Source organism: Haemaphysalis longicornis, unplaced genomic scaffold (genome assembly GCF_048455015.1).
Source record: "Haemaphysalis longicornis isolate Haplotype H1 unplaced genomic scaffold, Haemaphysalis longicornis Haplotype H1 scaffold_12, whole genome shotgun sequence".
NCBI classification, from domain to species: Eukaryota; Metazoa; Arthropoda; class Arachnida; order Ixodida; family Ixodidae; genus Haemaphysalis; species Haemaphysalis longicornis.
Window position 1 is genome coordinate 28,264,679 of NW_027526225.1, and position 17,407 is coordinate 28,282,085.

Below are 17,407 nucleotides of genomic sequence, written 5' to 3' on the forward strand. Positions count from 1 at the left end.
ACCAAGAAATTGCTGGGCGTGCACATGTAAACGCGGGCCTCGCAGCGACCGCCCGTCAGTTAAAAAAACCAAGAAAATGCCTAGCGCTCATGTGAGCGTGCTTTGTGATGACCGCCCAGTACGCATGTTTGTCAAGTCAAGCATACCCACTTACGGAGATTGGCCAAGACTGCGGCGACCGCCTGGCAGTTAACAAAACCCCCCAAAAATGCTGAGCGCTTGTGTGCGCGTGCCTCATGACGACCGCCCAGCATCCCCTGTGCATTTTTGTCAAGCCAGGTATGCCCACGTAGAGAGAGTGGCCAAGATTGGCAAAAAATAACCCTCCAGTGTTCGCTGTAATCGTGTGAACACTTGCTCGGAACGAGAAAAACACGTCGTAGCGTGCGCCCCTCCAAGGTGATGTCCAGCGATTATCATTTCCAAAAAACTGAAAGAAGCTCACACTTATAACAATGATGGAGTAAAAGCGATTGTTGTGGCAGCGAAGAATTAAGCAAATCGGCCGCAATCATGAACTTAACCCTTCGTGATGGTCGTAAAGGTTGCGTGCAACTTCGCTACATTCAAGTCTAGCGTGTCAGTGTGAGCTTCCTTCATTTTTTTTTCTCACTCTCTCTTTCACAAAGCCTTTTAGGTGGAAAAATTAAATTTGCTACAAATACTTCTAAACACGCTTAGGCTCACCATGCTCTCACAGGACCTCCCCAAACCATGCCAAACGTTAAGAGATTGTCGGACGATTGATGAAGATTTGCCTTAATTAAGTGTGCAAGCATGCCTAATGGCACTCCTTGACAAGAACTCTGCCCAAATGGATCCTGCTTGTGTGGGCACTGGACTTGGCATGAGTCCATTCTTCAGGGTCTCCCGCGGTGTTGTTTCGCAGTAAAAGGAGCCATGAAGGCAGAATTTTAGCGCAAACAATTTGCCTAGGTAACGAGGCATCGAGCAAAGCAGTGGCAACTCAGCAGCCAGTTTCTCGCTGGGTCCCAAAGACGTCATGTGGTCGATACATTCCATTCTCTTGCCCGGCATTGCCTGTGCACGACAGATTCCCTCTACTGCTTCACTTGCAACACTCCTCCTATTCTTCTATGCATGTGCTAAAAACTCTCCACTGACCTGCCCTAAAGGGTAGAGAGTCATGGGCTTTGGAACGAATGCCCCGGCCTTGAGCCACAGCAATGCCAATAATTTTTCCAAGACCTGTGATTCTTTTGACTGTAAAATATCCTCTCAGCTCAATTATGCGCATTCTTCTCGTAAATAAGAGTAGTGTGGCATCTTTTAGGTTGGTTCAGAGGGAGGCCCTTACATATCCACATGTCTAATTAACCTTTTGCATCGTGCCAGAAGTGCCAAGGCAGTACCTATCTTAGAACGAAATATTGCCACGGAGACATTCGTGCGTAACCAAACGCACCACGAAGAAGCAGGACTAAGTGTTTTCAGTGGCACTGTGCAGTTAACGCACCGTTTAAGCGATTTCCACTGTTGCGTCACTGCAGACATCCTGCAGAGCAAATTTTGGAAGTTTTTTTTATGTCCTTACTAAAGCACACTACGCTGGGTTGGCTGGTATGAAATGAACATACTGAACGCAGTTGCAAAGAGGGGACAGCGAAAGAGACAGCACACGGGCGCAGACTAACAACTGGCTTTCAGTTACTGCTGCAGGCAACAACAAATAGAGAAACACTACATCTGACATTCCACTCAACATCGTAAAATCAAGGCTATTATTGATTATTATCAATATTGAAATGAGGTAGACACGATTAGAATTGGCTGTATTTACACTGTTTACAAAAGGGGAAAATCGGAGACACAGCAGATGACGGTTTTAGCTCCTGCCCGGCGCCACCCTGATCGCCGTCTTTCTCGCCCTCCATGATTGGCCTCATGCCGTGCAGGGGGATTTCTCCTCTTCGATAAGGAAGACTGCACCGTAACGATATTATTATCTATATTATCATCGGTATGATAAGTTTTATGACGTTGGAGGAGGAGGAGGAGGAAAAACTTTATTAAAACGCAACATTAAGCGTCGAGAATGTCCCGGGCCAGGTTCACCAATGCCAACTGGTCTTTGAGCTGGTCCGAGGCTAGCTAACTCCGCCACGTCGAAGGAGGAGGGTGGGGAAAATGTGGGGACTGAATTGCAGTGGGGAAGGAGAATATGCAGTGTTCTAAATTAGGGTATGGTTCGGGACGATTTGGACATGCTGGTGAGTGTCGGAGACGGTAGAGAAAGGAACGAGCTTTGAGTGGAACGTCACGTGTACGATTGCCTGCTGCAACAAATAAGAAGCACCATCGTTAGTCGAGTCTCGTGCATTGTCTTTCTTGCCGCCCCATCTTCGCCCTGTCTTCCGTTGTGTTCATTTTACGATAAACCGTATTTTCCGGTGTACAAGTCGCGGTTTTTTTTTTCTGAAATTTTCGCTGGTGTGTCTCATCTACTGGTGCGACTTATGTACGGAATAAATCTGGTACATGGCGGCTGCGCGTGGTCCGCGCTCGAAAAGGTGCCTGTCTGCTGCGTGATGTCAGCGCACATTAAGAGACACAGCTCTATGGTCTAAGTCAGGGGTTCTCAGGCATTTTGGTCCCAGGGAACCCTGCTAAGCTCCGTTAAGTGCCAAGGAACCCCCCCCACCTTTTCCGCCATTTTTCATTCCGTTCACGCTACATTCACGTACAATAAATTCAAAAGGAAGCAAGCTTGCTTGCTATTGAATATAATGCACCTGAGTGTCGACTTTACGCGAATGCGTACGCTAGCGGCACCTATCTCCAAACAGGAGAAATGCGCATGGCGGTAATACAAGGCCGAGATTCAAGTGCAATAATTTAACCACGCCGCCCGTTTTCGGAGTCTGGCTGACTACAAGCTGCTGGTGGGATGTATTGCGCAGCTTGTGCCGTTGTGTTATGCACTGAGATGTGCTTACTGACACTTGGGCATGAGTAATGGAGGTTCCTTAGATCGATCGCACCTCGGGTTCATCATCTAAGTTTCTTGGCGAATGCAGAACGAGGGAAAATTTATCAGTGGCTCGCGGAACCCTGAGGAGGGGCCTGCGGAACCCTTAGGTTCCGCGGAACCCACTTTGAGAAACCATGGTCTAAGTGAATTAATTATTTGTTAGCGAGTTGGAGGAAGAAGGCTTCAATGGTTTTGCCTAAACGCCTAAGTACATGCCATCTGTGTGTATCAATAAACCATTTTTTAAGAAGTTAATTCCGTCTAGTCTTTGGACGGTAGACGCACGTGTCTAGCACTGCTTACAAGGGGATGCGTTGAGAGGTGGCGGCCGCCGCAACCATATACTTTCATTGCACTTTCAAACGAACTGATCCTCTATGAGTTTACCTGATTGACAAGTGTGTTTTGTACACCGGTGTGTCTTATACACCGGTGTGTCTTATATACGTTTTTTTTTTCTGAAAAACTGTTGTTTTGAGGGGGTGCTGCGACTTACGCAAAAGTGCGGGTTATAGACCGGAAAATATGGTACTATTGCTCATCCTCTTTCGGTCAGAGAAGAAGCGGAATACAGTAGTGATGAGGGGTATTGACCTGGTCGCGCAGCAGCTTGACGGGCTCCTGTCCGTCCATGACCTGTATGGAGTGCAGCACCTGCAGCGCCCGCTCGCCAGAGTGGAGCTTGGCCACGTACTTGGACGGGAAGAAGCCCACGCGACCCAGGCACTTGCCCTGCAGGGCACCACACCAAAAGGCCACACTGGTTACACTGGCATCGGGGGGCAGGTGATGATGACGACACAGCTAGGGCGCTTTTTCAGTATGCACCGGTTGTGGCCGAGCTCTGCTTGGGAGTCTGGGCCACGCAGACACCCGCGCTACGTTGAAGCCAGGGGGGCCAGTGCACTTTGGCACCTAGCTGGGCACAAAAACTGGACAGGGATAGACATTTGCTCATCAACGCAGCCTAATGAAGTAAAACTTGCCTTTAAGAGGGCGCGCTGGTATTAAACCACAAAAGTTTGTTTTTACAGTTATGATAAGCAAAATTGGGGGACGTGTGCAGTTTTTTGTCCTGGTTGTCGATACGAAATTTTTGTAAAACGGTTATATTCAAATTTATTTGGATTTTGATGTTCGATTTTTTGACAGCCTTTGTAAAAGAACTGCTGGAGGGATGCAGTTGAACAAGGCACCAGTGAACTGTGCAGAAATCAAGGGGTGCAATAAGGCTAACATTGTCATTCCATCTGGTCTGTAGCAGAAGTTACAATCGTTTGAAGTTTGAGCTTGGAAGGAAAAAGCTGTTTTTCTGGTCGCGATCTTCCAAGCCCTAACTTCAAATGCTCGTAACTTCTGCTACAGACCAGATAGAATGACAATGTTAGCCTTATTGCACCCCTTGATTTCTGCACAGTTCACTGGTGCCTTGCTCAACTGCATCCCTCCAGCAGTTCTTTTACAAAAGGCTGTCAAAAAAATCGAATATCAAAATCCAAATAAATTTGATTTTACACAAAAACAAACTTTATATCTACAATCAGAATGAAAAACTGCATACGGCCCCCAACTTTTATCATCACAACTATAAAAATAAAGCTTTTGATCAACGACCAATGTGCCCCAGCCTTAAGATCGGGAAACTCTAAATTATGTGCCGTTTATTTGTGTTTTTGCAGTTTCTCCTTTTATGACTTACGGCAGCGGCTGCAAGCACTCGCAAGTACTGCTTCAACTTCCTGATGGCAGACCAGTGAACTGTGCTTGCGCCATGCTTGCCGACCATGGACTGGCTTTCGATATGTGGCATCTATGGGGAGTTTCACAACAGGTGCATACTGAGTCCCACCAATAACAGCGCTCCTGCGACTGGACGGCTGTACACGCAGGCAGCCACCCATGGCAAACAATTCTCGTCGCAAGCGTGGGCCAAGAAAAGCACTGAGGCGCTCACCTGCCACCAATCTGGGTCTGTGGTATCAATCACAGTCACCGTATCACCAGCCCTGAAAGGAGCAGCACGCGTGAAGAAGGCAACCTTTGAAAAGTGATCGTGCACATGTCGCGAAGCAGTACGTTCAGCGATTCTCTTTGAATGCCACAAAACTTCGAAGCGCAACAAGCTGCGTTCACGCTTCGAGTAAAGTCAATCCAATCCACATTGCGTTCCCCTCAAGTATTCGTGCCTTCGAGGGGCCACAAAGAAGAATGCAAGTTTGGTTCATTAAATCCACTGCTTTGCCCCGATCACACTGGCACCGATTTCGTCGCACACCTCAGACAACTAAGCTAGGTATTCAGGAAAACACAGGAGGGAGTGGCACCTCCCCAGCAACTTTCAAGCGATTTCTCTATGACGTCACGAAATCTTGTCTGTGCCATTAGAGGCTGCTGACATGAAACGCCAGCAAACGTGACATGGCGATTCGTAGTGGTTTTTCTAGTTATTTTTCATCGTATACCACTTTAACACGGTAAAAAATATGACATCACTGCTGTCCATAACACGCCACTGCAGTGCGAAATTTGACAGTTTTTTCAATATTTCTCGCATTCTTTGGGTTAAAAAACAAGTTTCGCAACAACTCAGTGAGCTACCAAAGGTTAGTTCCTTCAAATTGAACAAAGCTGCTTTTTGTTTTAATGGCCCCTTAATATTCAGAGGAAGAGATTTAAGTACCTAGGACTTATAACCACTATGGTGTAGGGATGTAGGGATCAATGATAGGCCTCATCTGAAGCATTGACAGGCATCGTCAAAAGCTAAGCAGTTGGGGGTTACAGGCATGAGGAACCAAACATGAATAGAGTGCGAAATGAGGTTACCTCGTCTTTTTACAATGTAGAGGTAAACATTGCAAAATTTTGGCTTAGCTGAACTAAGGGTATTCCACACTAGCGACAGATAGTTAGCGGCAGATAGATAGATAGATAGATAGATAGATAGATAGATAGATAGATAGATAGATAGATAGCGACAGATAGATAGGCTAGATGTAACCATGCTGCAAAAATTGGTGTAGGATGCAGGCACTCTACCATTACATCGAATTCCATGCATGTGTTTCAGCTGCATTAACAGAAATGCACATGTGTACATGGTTGTACATGGACACATACGCAGACATTGTGGGTAGATATAATTTGTCATTTCTACATTCTGACCTTGAATGTGTGTATAGCTTATATTCACTGGCGAGGCACGCATGCAGGCAACCATGTGAGTGCACCGTCCCTGGTTACGCCGGGCTCCGCAGGATGGCGGTACCTGTCCGTGCTAAGGTAGTATTAACGCTGTGGTGCTAAGCACATGATATGGGTTGGACGTTGCAAGCTCCACCCCACCGAACGCAAAAGAATGCCTCGACCCCAATGTGAGTGCGATTAATAACAACTCCGTTGACACCACCATTGAGAATCGGGTTGAAATGTAGCAGACGACGCATGCCGTTTTTTTTTTTCTTTTTCGGCGTGCGGGTGCAGTGGCACAAGCCGCACAATGACTGTGGTGCTTCAACCATTTCCGTGGCCGTTTCCGGTGTTGCCAAGTGAGGAAATTGACAGCTAAACTTTTCACTGAATACCACCTATATATTAGCATGCCAGCAGTGCCTTCGTCAATGTGTGCTAGCCCAGCTGTTTGCACTGTGCTTTCAGTCAGTGTAGAATGCACCCTCAAGCGTTTCTTTTGTGTTTGAATAAAGAAGCATGAGGGCTTCTCAATTTACAGTCACACGGAGGGACCTTCTACTGAGCACGAATTGTGCAGACAGCCAGAACGAGACGTGCGGGGAAATCGCCAGAACAGCCAGGGAGATCGGGCCCACTCACTTGAGGTCGAGCTCATCCTGATGTCGACTCCGGAAGTTGTACAGCACCACGTAGATGTTGGTCGGCAGCAGGCGGTGGGGTTTCTGCACAGGGCGCCACAATGGGCTTTGGCCAAACGGAACAGCAAGGACTAAACACGAGCTGGAAAAATTCAGGCTCTCAGGATTGCTCACGGAGGTCGAGGCATAGGCATCGACTGAATCGAGTGGTTGTCTGTCTTATACCTTCTTTTAAAGGGGGACACTGGTCTTAAAAGCAATTTCTTTTAATTTTCAAGTAAACTTTGTGAAACTTGTCAGCCGTGCTGCTTTCTTCCCACTGATTTTAAATATGCCATTATTTTTTTAGTTGGTCAATTAGTTCCCAAGATAATTAGAGATAATTAGCAATTTTTGGTCAAACAGACAAAACAGTGCTGGTCATAAACTGTAATCTTTATATTTTCCAATACTATGAACCCTGGTGAATGCAATAATCGAAGCAGTTTTTTGATGCATCGCTTGGAACTAATTTTACAGCTCATTAAACTTTGGTGGCCCCAGTGGCAAGGAACCATTCTGAACACCCATTTCAAACACCAAAGTGTAATGAGCTGTAAAAAACGTTCCAAGCGATGCATCAAAAGACCGATTCTCTTATTGCATTCACCAGGGTTCATAGTATTGGAAAATACAAAGATTACAGTGCTATGACCAGCACTGTTTTGCCTATTGTTCCTCCAAAAATGACTAATAGTAATTATCTCTGATTATCTTGGGAACTAATTGACCAACTGAAAAAAAAAAGTGATGGCATATTTGAAATCAGTGGGGAAAAAAACAGCAAGCCTGACAAGTTTCACAAAGTCTACTTGAAAACTAAAAGTTGTTTTCAGACCCTTAAACCGCAAACTTGCTCTCGATTCCGACCCCCATCTTGCAGCAATAAGCATCAAACACTGCATTCACACGCGCTCACTCTAACCCTCTCTCTCATTTAGCAGCGCACTGCAAACAGTGCAGGAATGACACATGCGTCTTTTTTTCTTTTTCATTCACACAACCGTGTTGTTAGGCACAAAGACATGCTATTGAAAGGAATAGTGGAAGTGCTTGACATGGGCAAAAACCATGGCGGGTGTCAAGTGATCACACTCCACGATGGTGAGACAGTTCCTCTCGACTTGGGACAAGTAGACGGAGAGTGCCTCATGTGGTGCATTTATCCGAGCGTGACAGACGTCGTTTGCACGCCTCTCGTTTTCATTATTTTTGTACACAACACATTCACCGTGTACAGGTGCTAAGGATATTGCCCTTTTGTTTAAACCATCACACGTCTCGTCAATAAAAAAATCAGTCATTAGAACAGCGTGCTTTATTTGGGGTGCCTGTGCCAATTAGTCTCTTTTCTTGGCGAACTAAGAAAGGACAATTCAAACTCCAATTAGCAGAGTTCGTTGGTGTGTATAGGTGTCCTCCGTAATTTTGCGTTACATGGGCTGTTTGCCTTTTGCTGCCATACATGCCTTTGGCGGCAAAGCAAGGGTGACTGGGAAATGCCATGTTTCTGCGTGTATAGCCCACCCCTGCCTGAAACTCACATCCTCTCGTGTTGAGGCCACGGAGATAAAAAGCATGCCCTTATTTCCTGCACAACTGACCGTGTAAAGCAACCTCTCAGTTTTCATTAAAAAAAAAAGAACTGCAGTGTAACCCACTTATACCACTATTAAAGTGCCACAAAAAAAGCCATTGTTATAACCAGTAATTGTTACTATAATAGGGCTGATCAGAAAAACTAAACGCTTGGGGGTTTTCACCCACTATTTACAAAACTGAAATGTACGTACGGCACAGCCACGTGTGTGCCAACTGACTCGACAGGGCCCCTAGGAAAGTCTACTGTCTTTCACGTAGGAGGAAGTATCCTCATCAAATTCTTGGCAGTTTTTCTTCATAACGATTGGCAGAATGCATATTACTAAAATGGCATTGTTTTCTGCCTTTTTTAACATCGGTAATCAACAGTAGCCTAGAAGATCCCCTTTACATAGCTTTATTTTAATCTAGACAGTGTTGAAGAGGCACACCCTGCCTCGCTTATTTCCTGGGCCAGCTGACAGCAGGAAAAGAGGGACAGTCAGAAGTTTCCCCCTTCAGGGACAGCATGGCTACATAAAAGGCACCAACCTTTTCCGAGTGTTAGAAGGATAGAAAATGTCGCAACTTATTTCATGCTTAAAAAGTCATGCTTGTCACACACCATGCATGCAAGATCTCTCACAGATCTCCAAATAGTATACCTTACGTAGGCTCACACTGTCACGCTCAACTGTTATAACCAATAATGAGGAAAACGACCATTGTTATAGGCGGTTTACTTTACCATATACTAGCATATACCAAAGTTGACAATGCCATAACTGTTCATTGTTATATGCAATATATCGTTATAACCGGTATTGTTATAAGTGGGTTGGACTGTATGTAGTATGCAATTACAGCACATTTACTCACGATAACAAATGCACCATTACACGGTCGCCAAACTTCTTAATTGTGTTAGAGAGCGCATCACCTTTCTCCCATAACCATACAGCAAGCCACCCCAGTTGAAAAAAATAATTGGAGGCCTGACTGTACCTGCCCAAAACACAATTGGGCCAAATGGAACCATTTGCAGTTTCAAATGGTTCAAATTGAACAGATTGTGTTTTCGGCAGGTTTAAATGGACCTCCAATTGTTTTTTTCAACCAATTGTTTTCTCAACTTTACTGGCTGTCCACAATTGTGGACAGCCAATAAAGTTTCAAAAGTTACACCCTGTCTCAAAGGTGTTCCCCACCATTTGATTGTCACTGACGCTTTCATGTGCACCAGCACAAGCAAGCTGGTGAGCAAACATGAGCAAACATATTACATGCAAACATATGGTACAACCATGAGCTGCACACCTCAGGAGTATAAACTTCAGAGTCATCTCTCTGGGCTTTGCAGAACATGGAAGCAAACCCTGCAGTGTTCTAGACCGAGCCTTGAGGAGCCTGGGTGGTGGTGTACTCACAGCAGTGTGGTTAGAAGGATGAGGAGCGAGAGAGGGAGGTGTTGCACAGTGGTACACACCACTCTATTTACTCGGCTAGACAAGAGCCATTTACCGTACTTTCCGGTGTACAAATCACATTTTTTTTTTCTGAAATTTTTATATGGTGCTCCTGATACACCGGTTCAACTTATGTATGGAATAAAGGTGCCCGTGTGTGTGTGATGTCAACGCACAATGAGAGACACAGCTCTATGGTCTAAATGAATGAATTATTTGTTAGGGAGTTGGAGGAAAAAGGCTTCAATGGTTTTGCCTAAATGTTGTCTGTAAGCACATGCCATCTGTGTGTATCAAAAAACCATTTTTGCAAAGTTGGCTCTGTCTATATAGTCTTTGGATGGTAGATGCACGTGTCTAGCGCTGCTTACTGGGGAATGCGATCAGAGGCGGCGGCGGCTGCTGGAACCATGTACTTTCGCCGCACTTTCTAACGAACTGATCCTCCATGAGTTTACTTGATTAACAAGTGCGTTTTCTACACCGGTGCGTCTTATACACCGGTGTGACTTATACACATTTTTTTTCCCTGGAAAACTGCCGTTTTGAGGGAGGTGTGACTTGTACAAAAGTGTGACTTACCGACCAGAAAAGACGGTAGGCCAGACATTGCCAGCCTGTTGTACTCAAAATCTGCCTCGGAGAAGTGTAGAAACAACAGCACACAGGCTAAGCAGGACAAGAGCACAAAGAGATACGAGCTTGCACTGCGTCTTGTTTTTGCTTTTTTGTCCTCTCTAGTTTGTGCACTGTTGTTTTTATGATGAACAGCATCCAACTCGCCACGCTTCCTAGCCTTCTGCAGGAGAAGTGGCCAAACTCAGCAACCGAGAGCGAGAGCAGCGACTCACGGGGGACGGGCACGGGGAAGTAGAGGCGCTGCTCAGCGACTTCTCGTTGTCGTCGGGCAGATCGACCGAACTCATTCGCACCGACTTGGCGCTCAGGAGCTGCCGCCGATTGTGCACCGGGCTCTGGGGGGCTGAGGGGAACACGAACCCACGCAACAGGTCATCGTCATCACCACCACCATCATCATCATAATCATCATAAGCAGCAGCATATCGTTGTCACCACACAGCCAACCCGCACACTTTCGTGGGTGATGTGCTTTCTCCCTCATTGACCTTTGATCTGCACTGCTCGTGGGGCAGGGAGCAACAGTGGCGTCCCTGCTCAGCTTGCATATCATCATCATCATCATCAACAACAACAGCAGCATATTTGGGTCCAGTGCAAGACGAGGGCCTCCCCCATCGACCTCTACACGCTGCGTCCTGCGTTGCCCGGGTCCACTCTTTGCTTCAAATTCCCTCCTTTCTTCCGTCAATCGAGCTACATTGGCCTTCCCCTTCTTCCGAAATGATTATCTGATGTGAAAACAGGCTGGGGCCAGTGCACCAACATGTGCCCGCACATTCAAGCCAGCAAGCAGCCAGGAGGCACTTCTAGCCGATATGCACAGCTCAACTATAGACATTTAGTGCTACAGCGGTGCTTGGTTAGTGAGCGAAAGCAACTTCAGAAAGTCTTCTTCAAAAGGTCGCGCTACCATTCCTCCAACAAAGCAAAACTGTGCAAAACCTAGCTAGCAAACTGCAGGAGGAAAGAAAACTGCCACACAACTAGGAAAAGGCGAGGTAAACATGCGTGCGTAGAGCACAAAAAAAAAAAAAGAGGAAAAGCACGCGGTGAAGCGGCATGATTATAAGCACTCCAAAATATTTTTTTTGCGTTTTTTCTCTGGCGTTGCACAAAGGTTGCATGAGGTCTATTTTGTCTCACACCAAGATCAGCACTTAGATATTCTGCCACAAAAAAAAATTGCACTCTTGTCGATTGTGGGCAGCTACAGTGCTAGCATGACAAGAATGCGTCTGCATGGACTGGTGAGACGTCTCTATCAGAGCAAAAACAAAACACACACCACTCAAGCGTTTCATCTTTGCGCCGACAGAGGGCGCCACCTGTCTGTAGCAGACACGAATGAAAGTTGCCCCCCCAACTTGGAAGCAATGATCCCAGCAGGCACTGATGTACATGCATCCCCGTTTGCTGAACAATAATGCCACTAGCGCCGCAAAGCTCAAATCAAGACAGGTGCTTGAAACCAGAAATAAAATGACTGAGGCCAGACATAAGCGAGGAAAAAGTGGTGCGCCAATACAGGACTGGAGCCCTTAAAGACCAGCAGCTGAAAAAGCCAGCCTACAGAGTGGAACGCCCATAGGTGCAGGTTATTAAGAAAGCAATGAGGGAAAAACGTGCACGCACCAAAAGAAACGCAAACGCAGGGGGGGCAAAGGAGGAGAAGAAAAGGAACAGCGGAGGGAATAAGACGAGGCCCTGAGGCAGCCCCAAACACCTGTGAGTTGGCGTCGACGGTGGACATGCTCGTTCGACTCAGGGCTGTCCAGGGAGAGGCTCTTCATACGGAGAGACAGCTTCTTGCGCTGGGGGCTGTGAGGTGCTGTGTTGCCACCGCCGGGTTCCGGTTACGACGACAAAGAAGCGGGGGGGAAGAAAAGGGAGAAAGGTTTCCCCTGCTCAGCTCTACTGGCCACAAGCAGATGGGAGAGATGGTCTGGAGTCGGCAGCGCACACTATGCGAGCCGCAAGCTATACGAGCAAGCAGCAGTGTAGGAGGCAGCACAAAGACCTTCGCAAACGCCCAGAGATTGGCCTGAGAGGCGTTTCAGTCAGCCTTAAAACTACACATGATCGGCAATAATTAGCGGAAATCATTTTTGTAAAGATTTGCTCCACTTCATCTCAGCAGCTGACTGTGTATAGGGTACTTATGTAGCGGACAAAGTGGCTTTTCAATTACAAAAGGAGGAAAATTTGGTCAGGGATGGCAAGAGCTGAAACGATGACCAGTTAAGTATGTACCCACACGATAACCGCCCCAAACATGAAACTTTTTGTTGCCTCTGTGCCTCGAAAGTATGGGACACTGAATGGAGGGAGACGTAGCGAGAGTCTTTAGTGCTGCCTCCACTGTAATCCAAGCGCCACTACTAGCCACTAAACAGCAGCAGCTACTTGCTTGCAGCACACATACACCACACAGATAATCAACACTTGTACCCTGTGGAACAAGCACTAAACAAGCAGGTACTGCTGACAAGTCTCCTGCAGAAGTCTGGCACCAAAAAGGAATCCTAATAAACGACCTTTCATTGACTGACTGCACAAGCCATCTCGCATGAGTTGTTTCTCAGTTCTCGATCATTTCATGATGTGTGATATGTACAATATCGTCTCATAGTCGCAAAGGTACTGGTAAACTCATGAGCGCAGCGCGGCATTTTCAGCGGTATTTAAGAGAAGCTGCTTCTTTGCAACATGCCCGTGGAGACAAATGTGAATTTCATGACTTCATGTTGGGGCGCTGTGTCATGTGTGGGGAATTTTGCGTGAACTGATGCTCGCAGTGGTGCGAATAAAACGCAGTTGCCGCAATGCCACAGCCAGGCTCGGATAAAAAGCCTCCCCTGCACCTTCCCCACTTTTGAAGCAATTCATCGCTTGATGCGGTGCTTGTCTTAGTTGCTGCTGGGTCAGTTGTTTCATTGACTTCAATTCTGCGCCTGAAATATTTCTTCCAGGGCCCTCAACAATGCTACTTGTACTTTACGAGGTCCTGTAGGATGCAGGATCAATTTTGTGGCATGCACTTCAAAGGCTGGTCTCCCTACTGATAACAACTGCAGTCGAACTTGACTGGTCAAATTGACTTTCCGCTTAACTTTGACTGAATTTCTTAGTGGATCCCCGCTACAAAGTTGAACTAGTGAAAGTTTGATGTACTTTGACTTCATGAGTTGATACGTGCTGCTAGCACCATAGGAATTATGTTTCAATTAACCCAGCAGCCAGAAGTAGTATTTGCACCCCTAGAGGTGATAAAATGAGACCAAAAAAACCTGGCTGTGTATTTGTAATTGTGGCTCCTCGGCTAAAACGACACGAAGATAGATTTCACATGCACCGATGATCCTCGTGTGCAGTAACTCAACTAAATCTGAGTGCAGACAAAGGTTCCCCCTTCTGAAGAAAACAGGCACGAATGCTTGATGTTTTTGCTGACAGGGACATTGCGAAAATTATGACTGCAAGACAGAAAACCGACCATAACTATACCTCAGGTTATCGTTTATTCATCTTATTACCCTAAGGGGGCACATGGGTCTTCGATGAAAAACTTCATTTTTGAAGTTATGATGATGAGAATTGGGGGACATTTGTAGTTTTTCATTCTGATTGAAGATACAAAATTTGTTTTTGTGTAAAACGGCTACATTCAAATTTATTAGGATTTGTATTTTTGATTTTATGACAGCTTTTGTTAGAAAACTGCTGGAGTGATGCAGCTGAAAAAGGTACCACTGAACTGTGCACAAATCAAGGAGTGCAGTAAGACTAACGTTATCATCCTATCTGGTCTGTAGCAGAAGTTATGATGGTTTCAAGTCTGGGCCTGGAATGCAAAACTAGTTTTTCTGATTGAAGAATAGAGCACGACTTGGACAACGACATAAAGCGCTTGTTGTCTTATCATTCTTCTTGCTGTCATTGTCCAAGTCGCGCTCTATTTTTCAATAATAATGCACCAACTTGCTCAACAGCCGTATTTAATGGTTTTTCTGGCTCCCACAATCCAGGTCCAAACTTCAAACGGTCGAAACTTCTGCTACAGACCAGAAAAAATGATAATGTTAGCCTTATTGCACTCCTTGATTTGTGCACAGCTCACTGGTACCTTGTTCAGCTGCATCCCTCCAGCAGTTCTTTTACAGAAGCCGTCAAAAAATCAAATGTAAAAATCCAATTATATTTGAAAAATATAGTCGTTTTACAGAAAAGCAAATTTTATATCTATAATAAGAACGAAGTCTATGGTTGGACGGAAGCCTGTCTGGCCGGGTTGGGTCGGGTTTTATTTTTACTTTTTTTTATTTATTTCACGAAATACGTTTTTTGGTCAGTGTTTTTATTCCTTGTTGTGTATAGTCAGAATGAAAAACTACGTATGTCCCCCAATTTTCATCATCATAACTGCAGAAATAGACTTTTTTGGTTTAAGACCAGCGAGCCCCCTTAATCGGGCTCGATAAACATTCACAGGTATGGTAAACAACCATAGGAAGAAATCGAGAGTTTAAATCGCATTCACTGAGTGCACTCACTGAAGGCCAACAAATAAAGAAGTTAGTGCTTTTGTTTTGGGACACAATGCTGTACGCATGCTGTTGGGGAAAGGTTGTCGGTTTATCAGTGCCTGAAAATGGCAAAAAGCGGTGCCTCTTCGAAGTTCCCGCTTTACGAGAAGCAGTTATATGTATGGCCCTCTTCACACATCAAAGCCTTGCTGACAATAACTGAACTTAGAGGCAGTTTAGGTACAGCGTCAGTGAATGGGCACGAATCTGACATGGACGATGAATGTGGGACAGGACAGGACAGCAGGCAGAAGTGACGAGACAGACGACACGGTCACACACCACACTACCTGATACTATCTGTCTCCAACGGGCTTTTGCAAAGAGTCCGCGTGAAAGGGAAAAAACAGGCAGCGAGAGAGGGTCAATTACGAGGGGAAATCCACAATTCAGGACTTAGGTTAGCGCAAGAGCGCTTAGAACGCTTTGTAGGACTCAGTCGATAGATGCACAGGACGTTTTTTCTTTTTCGACGTTGCAAAAAGAAAAGGACATCTTAGGCTAAGCAAAGGTGAAAAAGCCCTAGACGATTAGGCTAAGAAAAGGTTTTATGGGGTTTAAATTTAAAAAGTTTAGGCACTGATACTAATCCGCACATACGAAAATTACTAGAAAAGCTGAAAGAAACAGCACGCAAATGCTTCATCTGCACTGAACAAGAGCAGGAGTTACAAGCTTTACTTTGCTTGAATCTAGGCGCGACTTTGGCACTGGCCTTCACATGGTCAGAATTGATGCTTAGAACACTTTAAATCACCGCATTCAATATATACCTTGTCACCCGGTGAGCTTGAAAAAACAGCACCAGAATTTCACACTTCTCTGCAAATCACACAGGGACATTTTCACACACGCAAAAGACACTCGCAGACAAAACAAAAACAAATGCCGTCATGCAACAAGACACGCCATGCAGTGTGCGGCTGACAACAACAGCAACCAGGCATGTGCAATGCAACGCAGGGGGAGGTTTCCCACAGGAAAGACGAAGGGTGCAGAAAAAGAGGTGACAAGAAACAGAGAAGCCTCTCTTGTCTTTTTCGCCCTCCCCCCTTCCCCTTCCACTAAACTGGCTGGCATGGGTTGGGTCGTGTCTGCAGTTGACCACACTCCCGTCCGCTTGCAAACGAGTGCACTGCGCCGCCGTTTCTGACGCCGCTACGCAAACTATAAACAGACACAGCAGTAAGCCCCACAACCTTGCAGAGACGCGTCTGCCTCTAGAAGCACTCGGTAGCCACACAGGATGCAAGCACTATGGCTCTGATGGGGCGACAAAAAGGAACACCGCGAGTTGTGCGAGAAGAGTGGCGCATCGTTCATTAAGAGTTGCAAAATAAGGCCTTAATCATTGGTATGTTGGGCACTACGTGGGAAACTGAAACCTGGTTCAGAAATTCGGTGGTTCGTATGAATAATCTTTAATTACCCCTCAGAACCAAACTATCATTTTCAAGAACGCCTTTAGATTTTTACACCATGTTTTGTGGTTCGTGCTAGCTTTGAAAAACTTATATTCACTCGCATGCGCATGAAAAAAATAAAAATAACAGGACGGCTGTGTCAGTTCTGGATTTCAGATGTGCGCGACTAACAAGACTGTTCAGCCAAGTTGCTACACTGACATATCCTGCACCCAGAGTTTATCAATATACTACACCAGTTGTGAAACTCCGCATCAGAACACGGGCGTTGCATGCACCCCTCCTTCGTTGAAGTTAAGGGGCAGGTGTACTGGGGACAAAAACTTAAACTTTGCTAAACATATGCTTAGCAGCACAACTTAATAGAATAAAACTTGCTTTTTGAAATAGAAAACACTGAGACGGGTACCATTTACTTATGTTTCAATGACTTTTTTCACCAATTTACGGTAGCAGCCGCAAGCACTTGAATACTACCTCAACTTTGTGACCACAGGCTAGTCAACTTGCCGGCTAGTCAACTTGCAGGCTAGAGGGCAGGCTAGTCAACTTGCCCATGCTGGCCCTTGTTTGCCTCTAGTGCAGGAGTGCCTACCGCGGCCCAGTTTTAAATGCATGGGGCCTCTGGGGAGTTTTGCAAGTGGTGTATATTGTGTAAATCTGTTCTCTGTACAGACCTATAGGCTCGTCAGGTGCGCCCTGGTGTTAATTAACCACGACGCAAGCCACTCTTCTCACACGGCCCCGGAAGGAAACCAATTAAAATGGGGGGCGGGGAGAACCAAGAGTACAGGGGGCTCAAGGCGGCCACGACTACGACCCATCCGCTACTACCGGCCAACTACAACAG

The 17,407-nt window shown here is 45.9% G+C and overlaps 1 protein-coding gene across 5 annotated transcripts in view; it reads right to left on the reverse strand.

The window, feature by feature from the left end:
- Nucleotides 1-17,407, reverse strand: part of LOC144162534 (uncharacterized) — a 584,817-nt gene that overhangs the window by 8,073 nt on the left and 559,337 nt on the right. For 2 of the 5 annotated variants that reach the window (XM_077693110.1, XM_077693108.1), the window contains 6 exons: nt 15,424-15,447; nt 12,274-12,378; nt 10,760-10,890; nt 6,824-6,906; nt 4,947-4,998; nt 3,587-3,724 (listed from right to left, as the gene is read on the reverse strand). In XM_077693110.1, the coding sequence (XP_077549236.1) occupies nt 3,587-3,724; nt 4,947-4,998; nt 6,824-6,906; nt 10,760-10,890; nt 12,274-12,378; nt 15,424-15,447 (533 nt within the window). Of the gene's footprint in view, nt 1-3,586; nt 3,725-4,946; nt 4,999-6,819; nt 6,907-10,759; nt 10,891-12,273; nt 12,379-15,423; nt 15,448-17,407 lie in introns of those variants that run through there. The other 3 variants (XM_077693109.1, XM_077693111.1, XM_077693112.1) reach the window with 3 other exon arrangements.